The sequence below is a fragment of the Odontesthes bonariensis genome, chromosome 17, assembly GCF_027942865.1.
Source record: "Odontesthes bonariensis isolate fOdoBon6 chromosome 17, fOdoBon6.hap1, whole genome shotgun sequence".
Classification (NCBI taxonomy): Eukaryota; Metazoa; Chordata; class Actinopteri; order Atheriniformes; family Atherinopsidae; genus Odontesthes; species Odontesthes bonariensis.
In genome coordinates this window covers 14,840,518-14,864,500 of record NC_134522.1, presented here as the reverse complement: position 1 = coordinate 14,864,500, position 23,983 = coordinate 14,840,518, and the positions used below count along the sequence as shown (strand labels likewise).

Below are 23,983 nucleotides of genomic sequence, written 5' to 3'. Positions count from 1 at the left end.
CTGACAGTTTACATTATATAGTAAAAGCCAGAGTTGGATGATGTATTACATCAAAGCACATGTACAATGTATAACAACACAAAACAGGAAAAGGAATCAGTTAACCTGGTAGCATTAGATTTGCTAAGTAAGCAGCCCTGTAGGTAGCTCGTGAATTAATGCAGCCAAGGCTTGTTCTGCCGGTTTCCAGCTGCAGCAGGTTGTGCAATAACGTCTTCCCTGGAAGATTGTACCCACTGACCTAAGATACATAGACAGAAAAAGCTTGGATAGGCCAAACCTGATCCTAGTCAGTGTATTATTGAAATTATTTTCAAACTGTGATTTTCAGGTAAAAAACTGTTTTAATGAGAAATTATTTTTTTTTTAAATTCTTCTTTGAAGTATGCATCCAGTTCATCAGGAGGGGAAAGTTCCTGTGAGGAAGGGAGGATTCGCCGGCCACCCCACCTAAGGCCCTTCCACCCTCGTACAGTAGCCCTGGACCCAGACCTACCCTCCCTGCTCAGTGACCCAGAGTACTCCTCTAGTAGTGAACAGTCTTGTGATACTGTTATTTACGTGGGCCCTGGGGGAACTGCGATCTCGGATAGGGAACTTAGTGACAATGAAGGACCACCTGCATTTGTTCCAATCATTCCCTCCCTGAACAAGAAGAAATCTACAAAAGAGGGCCCTCTGGACAGAGACCAGTTCTTTAAATGCAACACATTTGCTGAGCTGCAGGAGAGGCTGGAGTGTATAGATGGTAGTGAGGAACCCACTGCCTTTGTTGGAGAAGGCAAGCGAAGCCAGGCAAGCCCCAAGACTGACAAATCCAATTCACCAAAGACTGTTGCAAATATTTCTAACAACCAAGAGGGCAACTCAACCAAACAATCTCCGAACCCGGTTCTCACACAACCACCCTGCAGTCCCAATGATAAATCTAAAGCAGACAATGCCAAGAGGCAATGCATACTTTCAGAAAGGTTTCCATCAGACAGTGTTCAAAATACATGCAGAACAAGTGCTGATGGTGAAAAGGCCTTGGCTTCTGAAAGCTTGGTTAGTACAAACAAAGTGGCAACTGTTGCAGTGCCAAACTCAGAGCCTGTGGTGAGGGAGAAGGTCTACTTCAACAAGAAAGTTTTGCCAAAGCCGGCCTCACCTCCCTCACAGCAGAAAGAAAATTCAGCCAATGAGGAAAGATCCAGCACCAGAATGCCACCTGTGGGAATGAGCCATCAAGCTGTGAAAAGAAGGGATCCCTGCACTTCCCCATTTCTTAGGGCTCCTTTGGAGGTGTGCCAGGTGCGCTCAACCTTGAGGGAAAGGTGTATGGATCGGGACATCCTTCGAGCTACCGTCACCTTGCAGCAGCCTGTGGAGCTGAATGGAGAGGATGAGCTGGTGTTCACTGTAGTGGAAGAGCTGTCTATTGGCAGTATTGTGGAAAAGGGTCGGCCATCAAGCATTATTAGCTTTAATAGCGACTGCTCACTTCAGGCCCTGGCTTCAGGCTCCCGACCTGTCAGCATCATCAGCAGTATCAATGATGAATTTGACGCCTATACATCAGCTGTGGGAGGATCAGAGGGGAACACTGCAGTGGTCACACCCCTTAAGGAAGGACCAACAGAGTGTATAGACAGTAGGGGTTCATCCATCAGCTCTTGGCTGAGTGAGGTTAGCGTCTGCACCTTGGAAAGTGAAGGAGCTCATTCTACAGACGTTTTCCTTCCACAGGCCAAACATATGGCACCGGAGGCCACCTTTTACTTTGATTCCCTTGAGATGTTTCATTGTGCATCATCTCCTAGAGATGCCAAGAACTCCTTGAACGACAGTGGGTTTAGTTTTTCAGAACAAGACAGTGACAGTGCTGCCTCAAGCAAACTATCATTGACAAAGTGTCCCCCATCACCAGAATCCACAAAAGGCTCTCTCAGATTCACATCTAAATTAACTAAAGCTCACTCACTTAGCTCCTCCCCATTTCCGCAGGGCCAATCTATAGTCCAGTCCAGTCTTCCCAGGAAGATTAAGCCTACCTCATCCATTTCTCATAGTAGTAGCAGTAGCAGCAGCAGCAGTAGAGATCCATCAAGGCAAGAGGTTAAGCAGGAGGATCCCTGGCAGCGTGCTGACAACCACCCAGAACCTCAGTTTTCTGACTCAAGCAGCACCAGCAAATTTATCAGAAATCCCCCCAGTGGTATTCCCTCCAGCAAACCATCAAACAACAGCAACAGTGTACCTCGCCCACCCAAGGTGCAGGGGCCTACCTCATCCCAGAGGGTGGTTGATGGCTGTGAAAAATCAGCCATTAAGAATCCACCCAGCAAAATGCCTCAGCTGAGACGAGGTGCCACCACCCTGGGAACAGTGCCCGTCATCCATTCATCTACAGACTTCAAGGGAATCCAAGATATCGTTGCATCTACCACAAGCCTTAAATTCTCTTCTCTGGGGAAAAACAACAAGGCTAGCTCACAGAAAGCGAGTAACCTCCCTAAACCGGGTTACACCTCGCCTCCTCCTCCTCCAGTGAGAAAGTCCAGTCTTGAACACAAGACTAAGATCCTGCTGCCCCAAAGTGCCTTAAAGTCAGCATATGGGGAGGCAGGGAGGACTTATGGGGCAAGGACAGCTGTATCAGAGGATGAGCTTGAGGTACGACAAAGAGTAGACTCCACCAGTTTTAAAACTTCCAGCCTCAACACTGCCAAAGTTACCTCAAGCCTGAAGGCTAAAGGGCCTAGAGGAGAGGCTGGGCTGCATTATGGCAGTCAGATGTCCCTGGAAAGGTGCGAAAGCCTGTTTTTATCAGGTTCTAGAGCTGCACTTAGTAGGGAAAACAGTGGGGCAAGTCTGGGAAGCAAGTCCAGCAAGTCTATTCCAAGATTCGGTATTCCTAATTCATCTAGTTCTCCTATAGCTACCTGTCCATCTACTCCAAGTGGAGGAAATATTAATAAACTTGGTCAGGTAAAAGCTTCTGTAAATTCCAGAGCATTAGGAGCAGTGAATGGTAGTAAGGCACGCTCATTGTCAGCCAACAGCTCTAAAGGCCTTAGCTCCTCCACAAAATCTCTGGCGTCTACTGTTGCTAAAAACACTAATGCCAACCTCCCTCCATCAGGACGAACATCAGCCCCTCGGACTACTGCTTCAGTTACTAGTAAACCTGGAAGAGGGACCATCATGGGCACAAAGCAGGCTATCAGGGCTGCAAATAGTCGTGTGAGTGAATTGGCAACAGGCAACATAGGCAAACATGGGAGAGGTTCAGGAGATTCAGACAGTGGGAATGACAGTGGGGTGAATGTGAGTGATGACAAATCGCCCACAGCCATACTGCCCTCTCCATACAGTAAAATCACCGCACCCAGGCGGCCTCAACGCTACAGCAGTGGCCATGGCAGCGATAACAGCAGTGTGTTGAGTGGGGAGCTGCCTCCAGCTATGGGCCGCACAGCTCTGTTCTACCACAGTGGAGGCAGCAGCGGATATGAAAGCATGATCAGAGACAGTGAAGCCACTGGCAGCGCTTCCTCTGCCCACGACTCCATGAGCGAAAGTGGCATGTCGTCTTCAGGCAGAGCAAAGAGCTCCAAGTATCCCAAGAAGCGAGCTAATGGTGAGAAGCAAATTTAGTGTTTTTTTTCAAATAGCAGGGCACCCATTTGCAATATGTACAAATATCATATACTAGTATATGCACCCATATACAAGTAATACAAGTGTATTTGGCATCTATAAAAGGACATATTTCTGCAGAAACTACACACCAACAGTGAGTGCTCTTGCAAATGAAATTGAATTATTAAAGTCATGAGTTGGTATTTCATTGGATTTTCTCTTCTACTGAATCAGCAACATACATTATTCATACAGTATTTGAAAAAGATGGTGAATGATTTAATTAAGATGACTTTGATCTGGAGATGAGTTGCATTAGATGAGTTAAATATGGTGACCTGGTTTTCTATCTTGAAGCAAACCATTTGGAATAATGTGCATTAAAACAATCTTTTGAATTTATTCGAGCTGTGAAATTACAGAGACCTTTATAAATATGCAATAACCACATCTTGGCCATCCTGTGTAAAGCCTTGCATATCTTTATATCTTAGCATAAAAATACCACCACACTATGTCAGCAACTTAACTTGTGGATGTCTAACAATATTACATGCGTGGTTTGTAGGCTTCCAGAGACGGCGGCTGATCCCAGCACCCTTACCAGACACCTCAACCCTGGGGAAGAAGGCGGGCACAACAGGCCAGTGGGTGGACTTGCCTCCTATGTCTGGACCGCTTAAGGAGCCCTTTGAGATCAAAGTGTATGAGATTGACGATGTGGAACGGCTCCAAAGACGACGTCAGGAGGAAACCGCAGAGGTGAGTAGAGGGTCAATCCAGATTTGCTCTACGTGGTTGCTCATCTTGCTCAACTTGTTTTCTATAATGTCTCGTCTGGGTCAAAGTCTTGTGACTCACTTGCTAAGCCTTAGCAATATTTTGCAAGTGCAATGTTAATGCCATACATGCTCAAGATGCGCCATATGGACTTACAGTACATTGTGGGAATTTCTTAGATCCATTCTTCCCAGTTTATTTTTAAAGAGCAGGACAGGAATAATATGTCCCAGACGCCTGACCTTCAGTCAGCTCAGCAGCAAATCCTGGAGTTAAAACGCCTTGTGCCCAGACTCCCAGAGCTTGGTATTTTGGCAGCATTCCTCAGGAATGTCAAGAGTTCAAAAGCCAATTACTTTGGGGGGCTAATTGTTTTGGATATGAAAGAGGACTCAGCTTGCTCTTGATGGTGGTGATGTGGAAGCGTGTAAAACTGAATGAAAAAAAGATGGTGATGAAAAGATTGGTCAGGGAATGTGTGATAAATGCAAGGTTGCCAAACACAACTCCAAATCAGCTCACCACTTGCACTCATCACTGGCTGCCTGTTGGCTTTTTATAGTTGGCTCCTCTTCTGTGGATCATTAACTGCTCCAACAAGTTCAGCACTTCCAGATAGGGACATTAAATCAGCTGTAGCTTGTCATTTGATTCACGTTCATAAAGGAAATATAATCTTTTATGCTTCTCTTGACCGGAATTACAGACAGTTTACTACTTTTCTGCTATTCATGCAATAGTGTCTTGTTCAACATGCCAACTTGTTTTCTTTTTTTTCTTTTTTTTCAGCAACCATTCCAAGATGTCGACAAGGTGAGCATATTTTTCACAGTGACTGACATTTAATTACATTGGCACAGAGGGTGAATGTTGAAATGCAGATTTGATGAACTTTTATTGATTGTGCATGATTACTTAAAATGCTATTTCTCAGAATACTTTTCTGTGGTCTGAGTCGACATATGTCTGCCTTCATTTCACCTTTAATCAAAGACTCTCACCAGTAGTTTTGGCATTTTGTGCTCTGCCTCTGACTGTTCGCTTTAAGCTACTACAGCAGACTGAGCGACTCAAGCAAGATTAACACGGTAACTGTAATTAACAATGCATCCTTTTTCTCTCAGGGCTTGCTGTATTTCAACAGTAAGCTAAAGATGCTGGAGAGAAGGCAACAGCAAGTGAGAGAACTGAGGGCAAAGCATCAAGTGTTGTTAGAGGAGCTGGAGGACACCAAGGCCCGACTAATGATGGATCCCAGCAAGTGGGTAGGAGAGTGTAAGTAAATGTTACTTTTATTTTAAAAAATTGTCATTTTACAATTCAACTTTGAACCACATGACAACATTTCCTTGTTTTGTTTCATTAGTTGAGGTGGACCAGAATTTGGAGAAAGAGTCTCCAGAGTACCTGGAAGCCTTGGCACAGGCTACAGAGGAGCTGGAGTTCTGTGTCAACCTTTGCAAGTCACGTGTCATGATGGTGACGTGCTTCGACATCAGCATGCCGTCAACAGCGGGCACTCAGGAGGGACTGCGTGAAGTCGAAGTCTGAGGACAAAAGAAAGTAGAGGTGGAAAAGGAAGAGGAAGTGAGAAGACAGAGGAAGAAGAAATGTAGCAGTCAGTGTATAGATAGCACTGGAATAAAGAACAAGAGACAGAGGAGAGGAGAGCGGAGCTTTACATTAAAACAGTTTAAATCTTGACCACCGAGCTACAGTGCCTCGTTGTCTAGGACATGGCAGAGAAACAAAGTGTGAGCACAAATGATGTTGCCTATATGGCAAGGCAGTGGCCGTCACTTATTCAAAAGTCAACGAACAACACCTGGAAGTGCCTTTTTATTATTGTTTTTTTTTTTTTACTCATAATTTTTCATATGGTGCAGGTATCTTCAGCATACCTAAGCAAACCCTGAACATATTGCTTTTAAGAAAAAAATATTTTATATTGCATTGTATAGTGTATTTAAATAAATGTGGTGTGTACAATTATCTTTTCAAGGGGGAAAAATAAAGAAAAAAAGAAGAAGCAATAAGCTAATGTTATTGCGCTCCCAGACTTTGCCTTTTCTCTCGTTTCAAACCTCAGTCGGCATTTTATCCATGTTCATTCAGCCTCTTGCGCCTTATGTTAACTCTGGTTATATAGTTTTCTAAATTTTCAAACTGGACTTTGTTATTTCATCAAGGACTGCATTTACTGTTGTCACTCCTCTCCTGCCAGCTGGATTGTGAAAGCTTGCAGTGAATGCTTTTCCCTACAGTTGCCTTGATCAGAATGGGTCTCAGTGGATGCACTATGGCAGAGCAGCAGTGATGATGGTAAAGCTGTGCTTGCCTATGTTTGTCTAACTGAGAATGAGAGAATAAGCCAAAACATATCAATCAGAGGGGCACTGTGATGGACAGTGAGTGATTATTCTTGATTCAGCCATTCTCTCTGGTGCCTCAAAAAGTGGTCATGCAACCCTGGGAGACTGCCCTTCTCTCACATGTGACGATGGTATAATGAATGGTGACACTGATAGCAGTGCTCATCAGTTAGCCCGGTTTCTCTTCAAATGGGCTTGGACAGGGGGCTTTCTCTGGACTGTAAGACAAAGAGGCACAGATGAGACAGCACAAGTCTGCCAGCCTCCCCCCCCCCAAGCCTCTGCTCTATGCATTCCAGTACATTTTTTACTGTAACTACTTAATAAAAGCTCAATAAAGGCCTAAGGTCAAAACTGAGTCTGGCCACTTTTGTCCACAACTCGACTGTTTTGTTTTTTTTGTTTTTTAAATGAACAAAAACACCCACATTAATTTAGTGTTTAAAAAAAAGACCTCTGAATTGTTAGTTTCCCATGAAAGCATGCAGTGAGTCGGAACAGATGACTGTGGTATTGTTCAGCAGAATCAATCATGTTATCAGCTCTTGGAAGCTGCCAGAATGTGCTTATGAATCAAACGGCTGACACCGAGAAAACAAAGATGATCGGTGAAAATGATTGTTCCTAAAAGTAGACGGGCTATGATGTGTCTTGTTGTGTTCGGTTTCTATATCTATGACAAATATGACTTTGTTTTGTTTCTTTTACAAAAATGTACTCTCAGGCCCTCTCTGAAGATGCTGCATGAGATTTTTTAATCATTTTTACCGATGATTTCTACTCCATTTTTACCATTCTAATTTTTTACACCAAGTTCAGTTTTCACTAATGTGGGGTTAGGCTCATTAATTAGATGATTATTACCAAACCGAGACCTTTTTCCAAGAAATGATTATATGTAAGGTCATATTTCATATCAAAACCCATATTTTCTAATACATTTGTTTTTGTATAGGATTTAAAACCTTGTGTATAAATGTACAATATGGCAGCTTGTGTTCTCTTTTACAGTACATGTGAATAAAATGTTTCTTCTTACAAATGAGTCTGTGTTAAATATCACATCACAACATCCAACCTTGTGAAGAACACTCTCCATGACGTAGACTTGCCATTATCCAAGTCTACCAGAGGGAGATGACTTCACCAGTGGAAATAATGAGTTCACAACAAAGTGCAAACTATCTACAGTAAATTTTAGGAATATAAAAGCCAGATTATAAAAAGGTAGAAACGGAGACTAATTCTGGAACAGCAATCATTAAACAGATTAAACTAAAATCAATCAAGAAGGCTTGAAGTGGTACTGAAGCCAACAACTTCAGCTGTAAAACACATGGACATGCACTGCTTCCAGTGGTGCTGGGTCACTGCTCTTTGTGTCAGCAATGACGCAATCAGCTGAATTTAGTGCTGAAGAACATTGGGATATGCTCTGTTCATTCAATTTATATGGATAGTGCAGCTTGCTCTAAAATGTGACATCAATGAAAAGCCATTTTTTGCTTCGGACTGTTTTCTTAGTGATAGAAAATAAAGGACTTCAAGGTTTAATCAAAAGAGTGTCAACCTAGATGAAATACACAGCAGGCAGTCTACATCTGTGCCAATGCTATCTTTTTTTTTTCCTTTTTAACAGATTTTAAAAGTCAGTGCTGGAGGAAGGTACAGGAACTGTTCTCCCCTGACTTTGAATGCCAGAACCGATGCATTAAATAATACAAAAAGGTTATTTTGATACAGATGATACTAATGATTCGGCCACAACAGAACGCGCATAAGTGTTGTGCAGCTGGAAATTGAGATTGTGTCAGACTGAGGTATTTTAATGGTTTTATGGTTTTATGATGATCGAAATGTTGAGGTTGGGTCTGCAGTTGTTCATGTGATGATTTTACTCTTGAGCCATCTGTGTGTTGTTAGGATGGTATAACTCAAGCTGACTAAATATTCCAGAGAGTTTGTTAGGAAGTATGGCCGTTGGGTGCCATTTTGTGGTGTTTGCCGTTTGTGCGGTTGAGGTGTCACAGGTTAATTTTTCCCGTTGAAACATGAGGAATTGAAATGTTTAAATCATTTTGTCTGTGGGTATCGTGGAAAACACTGGAAAAAGATAGTTGATTTGTGGTAGAGTTTTCATTCACCTTAAAACATTTGAAATCATGTTCAATCTTTTTCAACAGGGGGGTAAAGCTGAGGTTAAGATGCTCTGACAGCCAGAGGGAAATATTGATAACTGCGTATTTAATATTCCCTATGCGGTGTGGAAGACAGAATTTGAGCTGCAGAACCCCAGGCATCCACACAGAGTGATGTGTGGGGTTGATTAGTTCCAGTTTACCATCTCATTTGAGATATTGGAGAGTTTAATAATCACGTCTAAGGTTTCCAGCAGTTATCGGCCCAGTTTATGGAATAATAAATCATCTTCATAAAGACCAATTGTAGGTTGTGACCACTTTGCTTGAATTCCTTTATCTACAGTTTTTTTTCTTCAATATTTTATTTTTTTTCCCTGTCTTCGTTTTACTTCAAACAGAAAAAGGACAGAGAAGAGAGCAGGCATCCTGGATCTCCAGTCTAGAGACCCATTTATGATTATTGTGGCTCTTGGTGGGACGTTTTGTGTTATTTTACAGCGGACAAAAGACTGTCCAATACCACCAATCTAGGTCTGTTGCTTTCTGTATGTTATAATGCAGTTATGATTTAAACCAAATAATGCGTTATATGAAGCATTCGTTATTATGATTAACCAAGATTGTTCTTGGTGAATGAGTTCATTATTATCTGGGTGATTAATTCTTTTCTGGGGGAAGGACTTTGATACTGTGTTTTAGTCTGCATTTTTTAATCTGTGGCAGAAGACAATAACTGTGAGGGTAATATGGGTAATAGCTGGGCTTGAAAATAAAGTGGCAAGATCCATATTTTATTGCTAATTTCTTTGCTGTCCTGTATGGGTTATTATGGTCAGGCACTACAGCCGCTGATGTTGATAAAGCGAAGCAGGCATTTTACATTTGGAGCAAACAAAGCATGTTATCAAAATTACAATTACGCATTTTGTGAGACTGTGATGTAGTTTTTGCTGGTTAAAAACAAGGTGAAAACAGGTGAAGACAAAAAAAAACAAACTCCCACCATAACTATGCTGAAATCGTGGTCGGTGCTACCTGAATCTGGTGATTTTATAGACTTCAGGCAGTCACCATCTACAAAGTATTCAAAGTAAAATTTGTACTCATTGCTGTGTTAACTTTTTCCAATTCCAATTGAATTCCTAAAGGCAGGAGGCCCTGAACAAAAAAGGATGCATTTCCCCAAAATTCCAGTGTTTTTGTTCAACCCCTTGAAGTAAAGCTTGAAGAGCCAACAATGACTGTATTTCGACTGATTCACTTCAGACTTTTTACTTTGGCGTTTAGAGACAAAACTCTGAAAATTGGGTCACTGTCCAAAAAGCTCTGGACCAAACTGCATGAATGTAAACATGCAGCCTTCATGTGCCTAAAATGCTTGATTACACGAAAGCCGCAATTTTAAGGTCCAAGGCAGTAAATAGATGACTAAATATACACATACAAGTTCAATTTCTAAACAAGTTTTCTTGATTAATTGTGTTGAACCAGCTGTCACCACCACCTTTGCCACTTACTTGCCTCTATGCTTCAGTATGTTGACTGATGATTAAATCAGCGGCGTGCTCAAATAATTGAAGGTGTGTTTTTATTTCCTGTTAACTTGAATCTTTGGAGGCAAATTGCCGAAATTGTGAAAAGGTTTAAACTGACGTATAGGAAATTAGATTAAAAAAGACAAGGTACAGGTCTGGAGAGATTAATTACCCCCTGTATCAGAACGTCCTGCTGCTCGGTATGACACACGAAGTCCTGTTGATTAAAACACTGTAACTGTGTGGATGTGTTCAGCTTGAAGCTGAAACCCGCTGTGCAAATAACATCTTGCCTCCTCCTTGTTAATTCTGTTTTGATCAAAAGCTTGAAAGGTTAATTTGGTTGACTGGCAAGACCAGCTGGACACTGTATTTTAAATCAGATTCTATGGGTAACGTTCGCTTTCTGGCATACTGGGTCTTGGCACTTTTTCAGTCATTATGAAGATTGGCGTTTGGTACAGATGGGCCTTATCAAATTCTGTGCCACAATACACACAATTCTGACAAGTGTAGAAAATTTCTTTCTTAGCATTTTCCTTTTTAAAGGCAGTATTAAGTTACTCTTATGCAAGTCATTTTTGGCAGACAGTATAAGCCTTTTGACAAATCACTCAAGAATCTGTCAGCTCCGTACCTCACCGCTCTTTGGAAGTCTGCGTCTGATTGGAAACATTTGGCCAAGGGTGCTGCAGACGTCTGGCTGCTGTCTGAGCACAGCCAGCCCCCCGTATATATCCCAGCTCACTTGCCTCAGGGCTCTCATCATTAGCAGGGAGCAACGTGTTGTGTGAGAATAAAAATGAGTTCAATGAGAAGTCAAGAGTCACCCCCACCCTCATTCACCTTCACATCAACCCAGCAGTGACCCTGTGTTGGAATACTTCCGACTTCTCTTGTGTCTCTTCGTCCAGACACAATCCAATTTCACTCAAACTCTATCCTTTTTCTGCCTTATGTCTTTGTTTCCATTATCACCTCATTACATTCCTGCATCTGTGCTACTCAGAGCAGTTTCTCCTGTCAAACTGAGTAACTGGGATCTTGTAACCACTGTGACCACTGAGTTCTTTTAGCCAGTTTGACACTTTCATTTGAAAGTTTAAATCTTACAATTGTTACTTCATATAAAGTTTTCATTTTGTCATTCATCATTAAATTATCTCAAGTTTGCAGACAAATTCCAATCACGTCTTCAGATGTGTTTTATGAGGAAAGCGGCCTTTTTGAACCCTCAATCCACTCCACTCCCTGTTAGTGGTAGTCGTTGCTCGGTTTTGGATTTACTGTTCTGCAGTCGCACAGATTGGTCTGTCTAAACCAAGCCTGCTCTTTGAAGACGACCCATAAACCTGACCACATGCTGCCACTTATTCACTGTAATTGCAACAAGCTGGTGTAGAGGAAAGTCCTTTTAAATTATCAGAGGCTAGGCAAAATGTGAGCCTCACACAGTCTCTGGTTTAGCTTCGGGGGGGTCGTAACTATTGACATTTCCATCCTCAAAACAGATTGCATATGTAGGGAGATTTGCAGAAACCTTGAGGAAGTTCATTCCTAAAGGCTTTTTCCCATATGTACTGTAAATTCTCTCCGGATGGGTGGTCATACGAATCCAACAGCGTGCCACTGAGCTGAGATAACATCATGGGCAGTAAATCAAAACAATCCATTAAGGGAAAATTAATCAGCTTTGTTATTTAGAGACTATTTTAAACTTGTTTTCCTTTTTTAGTTTAGCTGAGGATCAGTTGGAAGAGAGGCGAGGGAACCAAGCAACATTGCCATTTGAAGTTTTAACTATGCAAATAAGATACAGCTAATTATTTAACATACTAGAAGAAATTATAATGGGAATCACCTCCATTGTTTCACTGTTACGGAACTCTCCGAGTCGACATCCAGCCTATCAGGTTTGTAGGGTAATGAAGAGCACGGGGTGGGTCATGAGTTCAAACAGCCTGTGAGCTGCCAAGTTAATGAGTAATTAGGCGATGAAGATGCACATGTAGTCAGACCCATAGTCTTATTCTGATGCTGTCTGACGGTGAGCTGGCAGTGTTGCCCTCTTTGTAATGCAGTCTAGAAACACTAGAGGAATAAGTTACAGGAGAGTGAGTGGATTTATGTTTATGCACGCAGGTTTATATGTTTGTGTGTGCAGGGATGAAACTGAATTTACTGTAAGTAATTTGCAATCCTCATTATTTATTGGTCAATACATGATCCACCGACCTTGTCAGAGACTGAGAAATTCCTCCCTCTCATGAGTTAACCTTGTTTTTATGTGTTCTGTGGTTCCTTGGTCCAGATTGCTTGTAGATAACCGCAGATTTACATAAAGGCTTTGTTTTGAAACACTGCTCTAAAATGCTTTCAGAATACTGATGTTGGAGTTAATGTGCAATGAATATTCATTATAGAATAGGTTCTACACAACTGAGCAGAAAAAATAAACAGTGCAAAGTCCTTGATTACCTGTTGTTGGATAGGTTGCAGTACATTACAGTCAGGTTAATGACTTGATGTTCCATCGACAGCCTTTTTTTGTGATGGTTTCAGCTCCTTTAAAGATCTGCAAATTGCACCCATGAGATGGCTGGCCATTAAATTTTTCATTGTTCCCAAAGAAGAAGTAAAATAATTTGATAGCAGAAAAACTGCTGTGAGATATTGCTGTTAATTGAACAGTGAAAATGAATAGCTGGCCGCTTCATCAGGTTGTGCTCTCTTGACAGATGGGCAGGCATGATGAAAAGGACCTTCTTTAATTAGTTTGTCTGACGACATTTCTTCATAACCGACAGCCCCCTCTGCGCTTAAGTTTGAGTGGCCACCAGGCGGACTCCTATCTGGCTCCCAGCAGCAGCAACCATCTGGTGAACAGCAGAACCTGGGTTATAAGGTGGCTCCCCACTCCACTGAGCCATCACAAAGCCCAAGGACACAAGCAAAAGATAATACTGAAAGGTTTTTACTCTGTCCTATCTGGTACCTCTGCTCTGTGTAAGGATCAAGCGTCAAATGAACTACACATTGAGTAGTTCAACTTCAACTTACTTTTTAACCTCTATTGTTAAAGGTTATTTGAAACCTTCAGAAATGTATATCTGCATCCCCACTACTCAGATCAGGTAGTTTTTCTGCCTCAAGCTGTCCAAGAAATTTCAGTTGCTTAAACCTAACCAAGTAAAGGGGATGCTTAAACCAAAACAACCCATACATTGGAATCGACTACAAATGAGAGAAAACAGAAAACACAGAACTCAGTGGTGTCCTTGGAATGAGAAAGAATTATGTTCCTCCATGAATTAAATGCCAGACTCATGTTGAACTTGTGTATCCTTCAGCATGAAGCTTTCTGTTTGGCCAGTTGGGCTTCACCAGAGAAATGATTTTGTGCTTAGTTTGTCTTGGATTTGGTTATTTTCTTATGTTAACCTCCATGTTTAAGCTATCGTTATCTATTGTTGCGAAGTTCTTGTGGGAAACAAGGAATCAGTAAAGAGGCATTAAGGTCAAAGTAATCATACTGTCAATGTCACGTCCCTACACACTGTTATAGACAGCTAAGAAAGTCACTTGGTCTCATTTAAGTTGCATTATAGTCTGTTCACATATTGGCCATTTAAAAAAGCTATTAACATATGTAAATTGCTTCTCACATATAGGATATTGACATGAAATGCATAGATGGGTTGTCATCTGAAACCTTCCGGTGACACTTTATTAGTAAAACCATTTACTTAATGTGATGGCTTACAGAGCATACCACCTGTGAATGTATTTTGAAAGGGGGTATGAGATACTTGCATAGGCAGATTGCAGGACACATTTTACAAGGTGATAATAAAGTATCCTCCTTCAACAAGGGTGATTTCCCATTCCGTTTGATATGATTGGTGAGCCATGTACCTTAAATCCTGCTGCTTTTTGGTCAGCACATGGTAAAACTGAAGAGTACTGCACTCCCAAGCTTGTTCTGGATGAACTGCCACTCATAAAATGCAAGGGTTAATGCAGTTTCAGGTGTCTGTTTTGCTGCTGATAAGATTAAATGGATTTTCAACCCCTTGATGAATAGCAGAGCTTCTTTCATATTCTACCAAAGAAAATTATTTTAAGGACGTGTATATCCCCTCATTCCACTTTGATTTCTTTCTAAGGAACACTAATGCACTGAATCAAGCTGTCTGCCCATGAAGACTGGCTTTATGCACACTGACAACCTTCAAGTGATTTGCATTTTTACCATTGTTTTATCCCTTCGATTACATTTTTTTCTCCACTTTGCTTTAGTGTTGACCTGACCTAAAAAACGAGAAGTACTTTAGATGTGAGAAAGAAATTATGATATCCAAATAGGCATCATGTCTGTATGACGTGTAAAATTACAGCTTTGAGGACAAATCCAGCATCTATACACTTAAAATTACGCAGAATGTGCTGTAAAGTCACTTCTACACTTAAAACTGTAATTAAGATTGGAGAATAAGACTTTTGTGACGCTCATGACCTTTTTAGCAGTAATATTTGAATTATGATATGCAAACTCCTTTTCGTATTTGGAATTTACTGGGGTTTATCTCACTGCGGTACCTTTTGAATTACATTCACAGCTTGCCTGTTCACTATGACTTGAAAACTATAACTCAAGCCGTTAGTGTTATATCCACCAGTTAGTGTCACATGGTGAGGTCAAGTTGGGTTTTTGTCTTGTCTCCATGTTTTGTCATTTCCTGTTTTATTTTGAAGAGTAACTCTCCTCTTGTTTCAGGTCACTTGCCCTTCCTCATGTGTCACCTGTTGGAGTGTCTTCCCTGATTCCTGATTGTGTCCACCTGTTTCCCATCACCCTCATGTGGTCTTATAGTCTGCGTCTCCCTTTGTCTTGTGCCTGAGTGTTTCGTTTTGTCCATCACCCAAGCCTGCCACAGTCACAGAAAACCTTGCCTTGCTCGTTCGTTTCCAAAGACACAATTCCTTGCCTCCTTGCGAGTGATTTTTTTGTTTGTAAATTTTGTAATCTAGTCTAGTTTTCACAGCCATTTTTGATAGCCTCCTTTAGGAGTGATTTTTTGTTATAGATAAGGTTTCAAGATTTTGTAGAGCCTCCGGTTTTGTAGGAGTGCATTTAGTTTTTTTTTTTGTTGTTTCAAGTACGAAGTTGTTTTTCCTCCTTAGGGAGTGATTTTGGGTTTATAGTTCTCAGTTAATTGCCCTCCTCATAGCAGAGTGAGTTTAGGTTGTTTTGTCCTCTTTTATTTATTACGTTTTATATAATATATAGAAGTACATTTTCATAGCTGATTATTTTCATTAGATCGTATTGGTTGTTGGAATTATCTAATAAACTCTGCCTTAATTGGTTTATCTGCATCTGAGTCCTCTTTCAAGCCCAGGTTTGACACTAAGCCTTGTTTTTACCTGTCCGTCACTCATACTTTTGGTTTATGTGCACATTTTTCTCATTTAAACATGTGTATATAATGATAATTATAGTTGCAAGGCTGTTTTTTTTCTTCAGCCATTTCAAGGTCCCTCCATTGTCTCCGCTGAGATACAGTGCATTGTCTCATCAGACAGTTTCAGAGGCACCACAGCGATGACAGCCCAAACACTGTCTTTGTATTCCTACGCTGCCTCCCACATTAGAGTGTGATTGGTGCAGGTTGCTGACAGGGGGCTGTCAGTAGTTGAAATGTCTGAAGTGGAATATGTGCATGTGAAGGGGTTAATTACACAAAAATGAAGACCCTTCCTTGCCTGAATTCATGCTGCAGCCACTCACGTCCAGAACACACATATGAATCAAACACAGGCTGGCAGCTCTGTGCCGTGGCAACAGTTGCTGTGATGGCGGCTTGTCTGGCGGAGTGCACATGTCCTGCTGTTTGCCTATTTGAGTTCTTTGGCAGGCTGGTACAATCCCCTTTCTCTTTCACTGCTGTTCATTCATAGCTAGAGGAAAGTGTTCTCTGAATTACTGACAGACTCGATCATTCTTGCATGTGTCTGTGCTTCATTAAAGCATGCTGTTGTAAAAATAGAAACCATTTGTCTACTGTTTAAACACAAGAGCAGAAGTAGACTAATTTTATCCCAACAATTAGCAGAGAAAAAGGCATAAGTATAAGGTATAAATTGAGGCTCATCTGCAATTGAGTAAAAAAACATTGTTTATATTTATTTGGTTTCTACTTGGACACAGTCTTCTGTTAGACTGGTTTTTGTGCGTGTGTTTTTCTTCTTTCAGTTTAGGAAATTTTGGTTCCCATTTACTCAGCTTTATTATGCAACAAAGGTTAAAGGTTAAAATATTTTTGGATTAGATCTCAGCTTTTCTCAACTACTTGTGTCAAAATGTCAGCATCTAAAACGTTGGAACTAACACGGGACTCTTTTTGCTTGAAATTGTTCCGATTATATGTATCTGTAAAGTGAAATGCCCCCATTATATTCTGCTGACTAGGCTGGTATTACAGGTATGCCTCTGGATGTCTACATTTGGTCACTTCCTGCCATAGCTCATCACACTATCATGGCTGCCTAATCCCTTTGATTTGAACTGAAAACTTTTTGTCACTGAAATAAACCCTCGTGTTTATAGATTCTGGTATCCAATTTGTGTTGCAGCTCATGAGCCAGGTTGTAATTATATTCTTTCCCATTCACGCTTGTGTGCTGACGTTTTACCACAGAAGCCCCCATCTCTCATCTACAGCTTGAAAAGAATGCTTGCCACCAGTTGTAACATGTCAGCAGCATAATCGCTCTGCCATTTGAACTTGCATCTATACTGCTTTCATCTACTTTACTTTAGAGCATGATCTCTTTGCCCTATCAAAGATACCATACACACTCTCAGACCCTGAGTGTAAGACCTCTCATTGCTGTAATGGGCAGTGATGCTTAAACACAGTAGACTTTGATAAGATGATCATGACATAACTGTGGAAATATGTTAAATTGTAGTGTTTCTTTCCAGAAAACTTTATAGCCGATATCGTTCCGAAGCGACAACTTAGAATTTATATATATCAATGGCTCTGTGGATGACATTTAGTCTACAGGAGGACCCTGCTATTACATTATTTTATGTTTACTTTTCTCTGTGGAACCCCATATAGAAGGTAGTAACAGCCATGCAGATTCCCAGATCTATTAGGGTTAGGGTAGCAGGCACTTTTATGACTGGTTTTATGATCGGTATCATAGAATATATTGTAATTCTGCTTGGTCATTTGTCATAGCAAGAACTGTTTTTATGACAAAATGCTTTATTCGTTAACATATTTGGTACTACGAAACAAAAGTAGTTTTGTTTTCTAAAAGAAATTAAACTGGATGAAACCCTGCTGAGAAGAGAGCAAAACATTATGTCCCAGACAGTAATCAGTCCTTTTTCTAAAAGAAGAACAAGACATCGTTCAAAAAGTGGCAGCTGGGAGATTATTTTTGGTGCCAATTTCCCCAAGGTAATGTTCATTGTGTTTTTAGTATATGTTCTTCCATAGCAACCAAGATGAATAGGTTTTATTGATTTTCTTGGAAGCAAATTAGGCCTCACCCGGGAGAAGACATGCAGTTTAGTCCTGCTTCTGTTATGCCATGAGCAACCATCAACACATATTTTTTCCCTTTCTTAAATTACCACTGGTTACCTGAGTGGCACAGCACACAGCGAGCTGCCCCCATATTTAGCAGTCAGCTGTTTAAAGGCACAGCTTATTGATTAGGTCATGATTGCTGACAGGAGGTGAAATCCTGCTGGCTTGTGTGATGTAGGCTACTATGAATGGAGGTTTTATATCGTCACAAGATTCCAGATTTGAACAGTTTGGTTCTTGAATCAGTTTCTGGAGAAATGTGAAATGATATGCTGTCCAATTGCATTTTGGGGACTGACACTATGTGGCTTACTTATTTGCCGAGGGTGTACTTCTGATGGGGTTGAAATCGAGCACAGCAAGTCGTGCTCTTATTGGAAATGCTAATAGCAACATTTTACTGCTGTTCCATTAGCTGCAGTATTATGTACACATTTCCAACTTGTTGAGCCTACAACTAAACTTTTAATTTTGCAAGTAACCACAATTGCTAATGAGTCTTTCAATCTTGGTCGACCAGCTGGTTAGTGAGCATTGGTATCGAGTTTGCTCCGCAACATATCCTCCTATTATGAATATTGGTTGGTGCTCACTTCTTCTACTTAGAAGTTAAGATTGCAACCATTCAAGTGCACAAAGTTTCACACTTGATTTTTTGAGTATCAAGAGTACACCAGTTTAGTACTTGTAGTGCACTTTATGTAGCCGTACTTGTGTGAATGCATTTCAGCACTCAATAGTGAAGGTAAAAACTGAGATGTGCAATATGGGAAATGGCAAAAGCCTGTTATTGTAGCTTAAGGCTGTCTGGATGTGAATATGTGGCATAAAACTGAATACACATATAGATTAATGGGAAGAAAAAAAAAGAAGGGGAGAAAGAAAAAGCTAACCGATCAGCAGACGATAGCTTGTTTATTTAAGATTGTATTTTGGCAAAAGAAGTGAGTGGTGATCTATAACAAAGTCTGTTCAAACAAGGTTGCTGAATCCTACATGCGCTACTGAAAATGGCAGGCTTCTGGTAACATGTTCTTGTTCCATTCCCACAGACTGCATATTTATATTTATAAACGTTTATTTATTCACTTGCAGAAGACCTTTCCATCTTACTCTTAAAATAACCTGTTACTCAATGGACGTACTTCTGCAAGCTCTGCAAGGGGGCTTCACAAACACATGTCTAAGAAATATGTGGAACAATATGAAGTGTTGGCTGCTCTTGCTTGTGTTGGTGCTGTTGTTGGTCCTTTAGTTTTGCCTCGATTCAAGGCACTTGAGATCAAAGTGGACAAAGATCTACTTTGTCATTGAGTGAAAAGGTGTTCAAATAATGAAAATTGTTCTGTACAATTGTTGCTTGCTTTTCATCTGTGCCTTTTTACTGTTTATCATTTTGACATTTATTTATTGTTATAAAAACTGCTGCTATTGGCTCCTCCTGGCTGAAGCTAACTTTAAGCCAACCAGTAATCGAGCTGCATTGTTAAGTTGTTTGCATGTCTGACTATCTGTGTTGAAAAAATACCCCAAATCCCACTCTGCGGGGGTTGAGAACGATGCAGACTGATATTTCCATGCAAGTATAAACTGGCCCTATGTGTGGGTGAATATGTAGATTGACCTATTTGCCGGAGCTCTTCTAAATAGTCACCAATGGAGGCTAAGAATGTTGCATATAGTGTTTTCCAACCATGTCTAACTATTCAACACATTCAACACGTCAAATATAAGTGCCTGTGCAAGCCAGCCGCAATGAAAAACTAGAGTTTGGCACTTGGACCTTAAGTTTCCAGTTTGCGACGTGTAGTTTCTTTGTGCATTTGTAAACAGTGATCTTCTCTCTGGGAATCTGACATGTCTGGGTGGACAGTTGGGTCCAGGCTACAGGCATGTATAGTCGTGGCCCCAGCAGCTCTATCATCCAGACCTTGTACTCGGGAGACTTGGCGGATGTGTAGCAGTCCCTCCTCCTCTTCCCTTCATCTCCATAGCTCCCCAAACACAGTTGTTCATGAATATGGATGACAAGCAAGGCTCCCTGGCATCATTAATGTGCCACAAGCCCATATAAATCACATCACCATAAAACCTCCAAATGCTCTGATAGAGAAGGTAACAACCAGCTGAAGTCAAGAAGACAAATAATTCCCGAAGAGAAAAGCCCTTTAGATTCTTGGTTTAGGTTTTGTGCTACACTTTGATTAGTTCCCAAATTACTTTGCAGTTTAGTAGTAGTGTTAAAAGCTTCAGATATCTCATGTTACAATGTAGTCACACGCAGTTTATCTTGGCTGAGATGATGAAAAGCACTCGTGCACAGCTGCAACAGACTCCATTCTCAGCATGGGGGGGAAAAGCTGACTTCTTTGCACTTTGAAAAAGGAGCGTACGTGCTAAACCCTATTTATCCACTTATGTTAAAGTGACGGACTATATAATTTTGTAAAGTTTCCTGAAAAGAAATGTCATACAATGATCTGATTCTACAAATTAATCAAATGTTAGATGTGAAATAATTGAAAAGATTTGGGTCATTTTTCCTGGAATGGAATTTCTAAAGTATGCATTTGAATGGCGATATGACTGTGTGCAGTGTTTTTTAATTTTTTTAATTTTATCTTTGTAATGTTTCACAAACTGTATTTGGATGGGGTAAATGGGGGAAAAAAACATTGGAAACCGCATATTCAGCAGCTGTGCTCTTCAACTCTTCACTGAGGGCATTTTGACAATCTGGCAGTGGAATCTCTCTTTCAGAGAAAGCCATGCACTGCCATAAAAAAAACACACAAGTGCTTGGTGCATATGGTTGCCTTTAAAAAAAAAAAAAAAAACTCCTGATCATTTGTATTGTTCTTGAATACAAACAATTATGGCTTTATTTTTTATTTTGGAAAAAATCTCATTCTGTGCATAAAAAAGCACATGTTTATTCTGTTTAAGTAAGACTATGGCCTTGTAACCTACACCAACAAAGCAGAGATCCATGATGGATTCCAGAAAAGTTAATGTAATACTGTAATAAAGAAAAAAGAAATAATATTTAAAAAAAAAAAGGTTTGCCCAATTAGTTTTTGCTAGGGGGAACTGTGAGTGCCTTGGGCCCTTTTGATGTCCCAAACTGTAACAATATTATGTAAATTACTCATTTTGACTAAACCAAATATTTCTGAAGAAATAAACCCCTCGAATCCGTCCATTCAGTTTGTGCTGAAATATGACAAATTAATTGAAAGAAGCCATTTTTTTATCCTATCAGTTGCTATAAAGACGGTGAAATGTTTTCAGCTCCGTGATTCATGGGCTCTCTGTAAAATTACAGTCAGTATCTCAGTAGGGATTCGCTAAAACTTCTATTTGAAAATATGTCGAAGACCAATTTCTAAAAATGGGTTAGGATGTGTAATCAACAGTTTGACAAGATCTGCATGCTGTGGGATTTTGTATCAGACGCTACCTGAATGCTTTCCCATTAGAACCTGGCTCTGAACAACCGAAAGAGTAGTGGGCCGTTGTGTCAGCTGCTCTTATTCCAATTGCTGGGTCGCTGGGTTCACTTGAACACGCTTTAAAGCTCACTTTTAAAAGCAGTCGTTATGCTTAATCATTGAACAATTTACGAAGTTTCGGCTCATCATGCACATTTACCTTGAATTTAGATAATGGCTGTGTTTCCAATCTAATCTCAGTTATCTCTTAATAATCTTATGAATCCATTTGATCTGGTGGTTAAAACAGGGCTGTGCCACCTTATGTGTAATTGAGTTTGTTTTGTGTGTTCCGTTGTTGTATTTTGTTCCCTGGTCTTTGTTCAGGATTCAGCATCTGAGGGCTCATAAAACACACAGCTTACAGGAAGCATTTATTTTATACATTACTACTCCTCAGCAGCACTCTCAGACTGTTGCCATAATTCTTAAGAGCTGGAATGGTCCATTTTTGTTGTTGGACAACAAGAGCAATGAGGGCAGCTTCAGAGATTTCTGCTGGCTAAACTTTTGCTACTCCATAATGTAAGACCATCTTTTTTCTGGTTTTCTGCATTTCGCAGCTCAGAATTAAATAGACGGGCTTGTCCTGTTTGGCTTTGCTGTTCTAAAACTGTGCCATATATACAGTATGCACCACTGTATGCTATGTTTTTCGGTAATTTAAGGCTGAAAGGCTCTGAGCAAAGCTATTGTTCGTCCACTTGTTGTCTTGACTAATTCTTTGCACCACAAACGAGAACAATGGTGTGCTTTTTCTTCCCCACTCCTGCAAACATCAAGGCCCCATAAAGTGAGATGCTTTGTGTGTGACTTTTTGCTGTGTTTGATGAGTGAACCCTCCCCCATCAAACCCTGACACGAATATGAAGTAGCATTGCTTCAAGCAGACAGGGAGGCAAGCATCTTCCTTCTTCCCAGTAACTTCAGATGAAGTTCCTTGCAGGGGGCCTGTTGTGGATTCTGGGGGGCGCCACAGTGCTCTCCTCACTCTCTGCTCTCCCGGCTCTCCTCAGAAACTGTGCACTTTTGTCTTTGGAGAGAGGCCATGCAAAATTTATTGTTTTCACCCTGCGAAGAGATGGCTACGATTTTTCTTTGAAGCACATGGTGAAAGGAGGAATTGTGCATGAGATTTCTGCTTTTCTTTTTAACCTTTCAACAGGAAGACAAGGTGCCATCGATGACTGAAACACACTGCACTGATCCCTCCTCAATGATTGATTATGCTGCTGCAACAGTTTGATCTGAAATAACCTGATATCAAAACAGGATGTTATGGCGGCAATTACAATATTTTGTCTTTTTTCAAAATAAGCTCTTTTAGTTGCAGAATTTTCAACATTAGATGTTTTTTTTGTTTTTTTTGGTGCTATGGCAATGTCAAATATTTTGCTTTATTTTTAAAAGCTAAAGCAACACGGTGAAAATAAAATGAATGCTAAAACCTTTGAACCGGAAAGAGACCAGTCCAGCAATTGGACTACCATGCTGACATAATACCAGCACACAGTATACACATTTACTAGGGTATAAATTATTTGCTGATTATTGCATTCTGCCTTAATTCATGTGTATCACCCTCCTATATCTTTTAGAAATGGAGTCGTGTTGTAACACATGGAAAATAGTTTTTATTCTGAAGTTTCTGGACCTAAAGTAAGCACGAATGGATCATTATTTATGCCGTGTATTTAACCGCAAAGCAGCTGTATAACCCCAGTTTGTTTTCTGTTTTGATGTAATGCTTCTGTCTCTCGAGTTTCTTGTTTGATCAGGCTGAGATCTCCTCAGGGACATTGCACACCAGCAAATCATTCTTTTGGAGTGATGGAAATCCCAACAAATTTGCTGAAAATGATACCATGTAACTCAATTAAGATAACTTTAGAGCAATCCTCTCCCACTTCACACCAAATTAGATTAACAGAAGCTGAGTTCTGATATTAACCCGATGATGTAATTACAACTACAGGTTGACTGCTAAAGCAATTATCAAGCTGGGTGAATACTCCCAGATCAAATTAGGATGGTGAACCTCAGCCCTTCCTACATTGTCTATGATGACATTTATCTATAGAGAGCACGGCTACACCTTGATTTGCCTTTGACATGTCTCTTGCAGACCTATATTTAATCATGTTTCACAGAATCTACCTTTTGTGGAGCTGCCTTTTGTTCTCACATTTGATTCAATACATTTATTTCTCCTACCTTAATTTGCTGCATGTTTATCCATTTTTGCACAACATCTGCAAAGTTCAAATGTCTATTTGGCTAAATCTTAGAAGAGTCTTCTTTAGGGGCAAGCTGAGGACATTCTTAACATTTTTAGATAAGTATGTCGTATCTTTCCCAAGCAGGACATTTCCTCTAGAAGAGGTGAACAGATTAATGTTTCGGAGGCAAAAGCCCCTTGGACACAGGTCA

General features: G+C 40.5%; 1 protein-coding gene across 2 annotated transcripts in view; it reads left to right on the top strand.

Annotated features, from left to right (window-relative positions):
* The window catches only part of kif26ab (kinesin family member 26Ab), a 65,437-nt gene extending 57,619 nt beyond the window's left edge, over positions 1-7,818 (top strand). For both annotated transcript variants that reach the window (XM_075447478.1, XM_075447479.1), the window contains 5 exons: positions 385-3,622; positions 4,193-4,386; positions 5,194-5,217; positions 5,529-5,679; positions 5,771-7,818. In XM_075447478.1, coding sequence (XP_075303593.1) covers positions 385-3,622; positions 4,193-4,386; positions 5,194-5,217; positions 5,529-5,679; positions 5,771-5,955 — 3,792 coding nt within the window. In that variant the 3' untranslated portion in view covers positions 5,956-7,818. The remainder of the gene's footprint in view (positions 1-384; positions 3,623-4,192; positions 4,387-5,193; positions 5,218-5,528; positions 5,680-5,770) is intronic.
* The last annotated feature ends 16,165 nt before the right edge of the window (positions 7,819-23,983 follow it).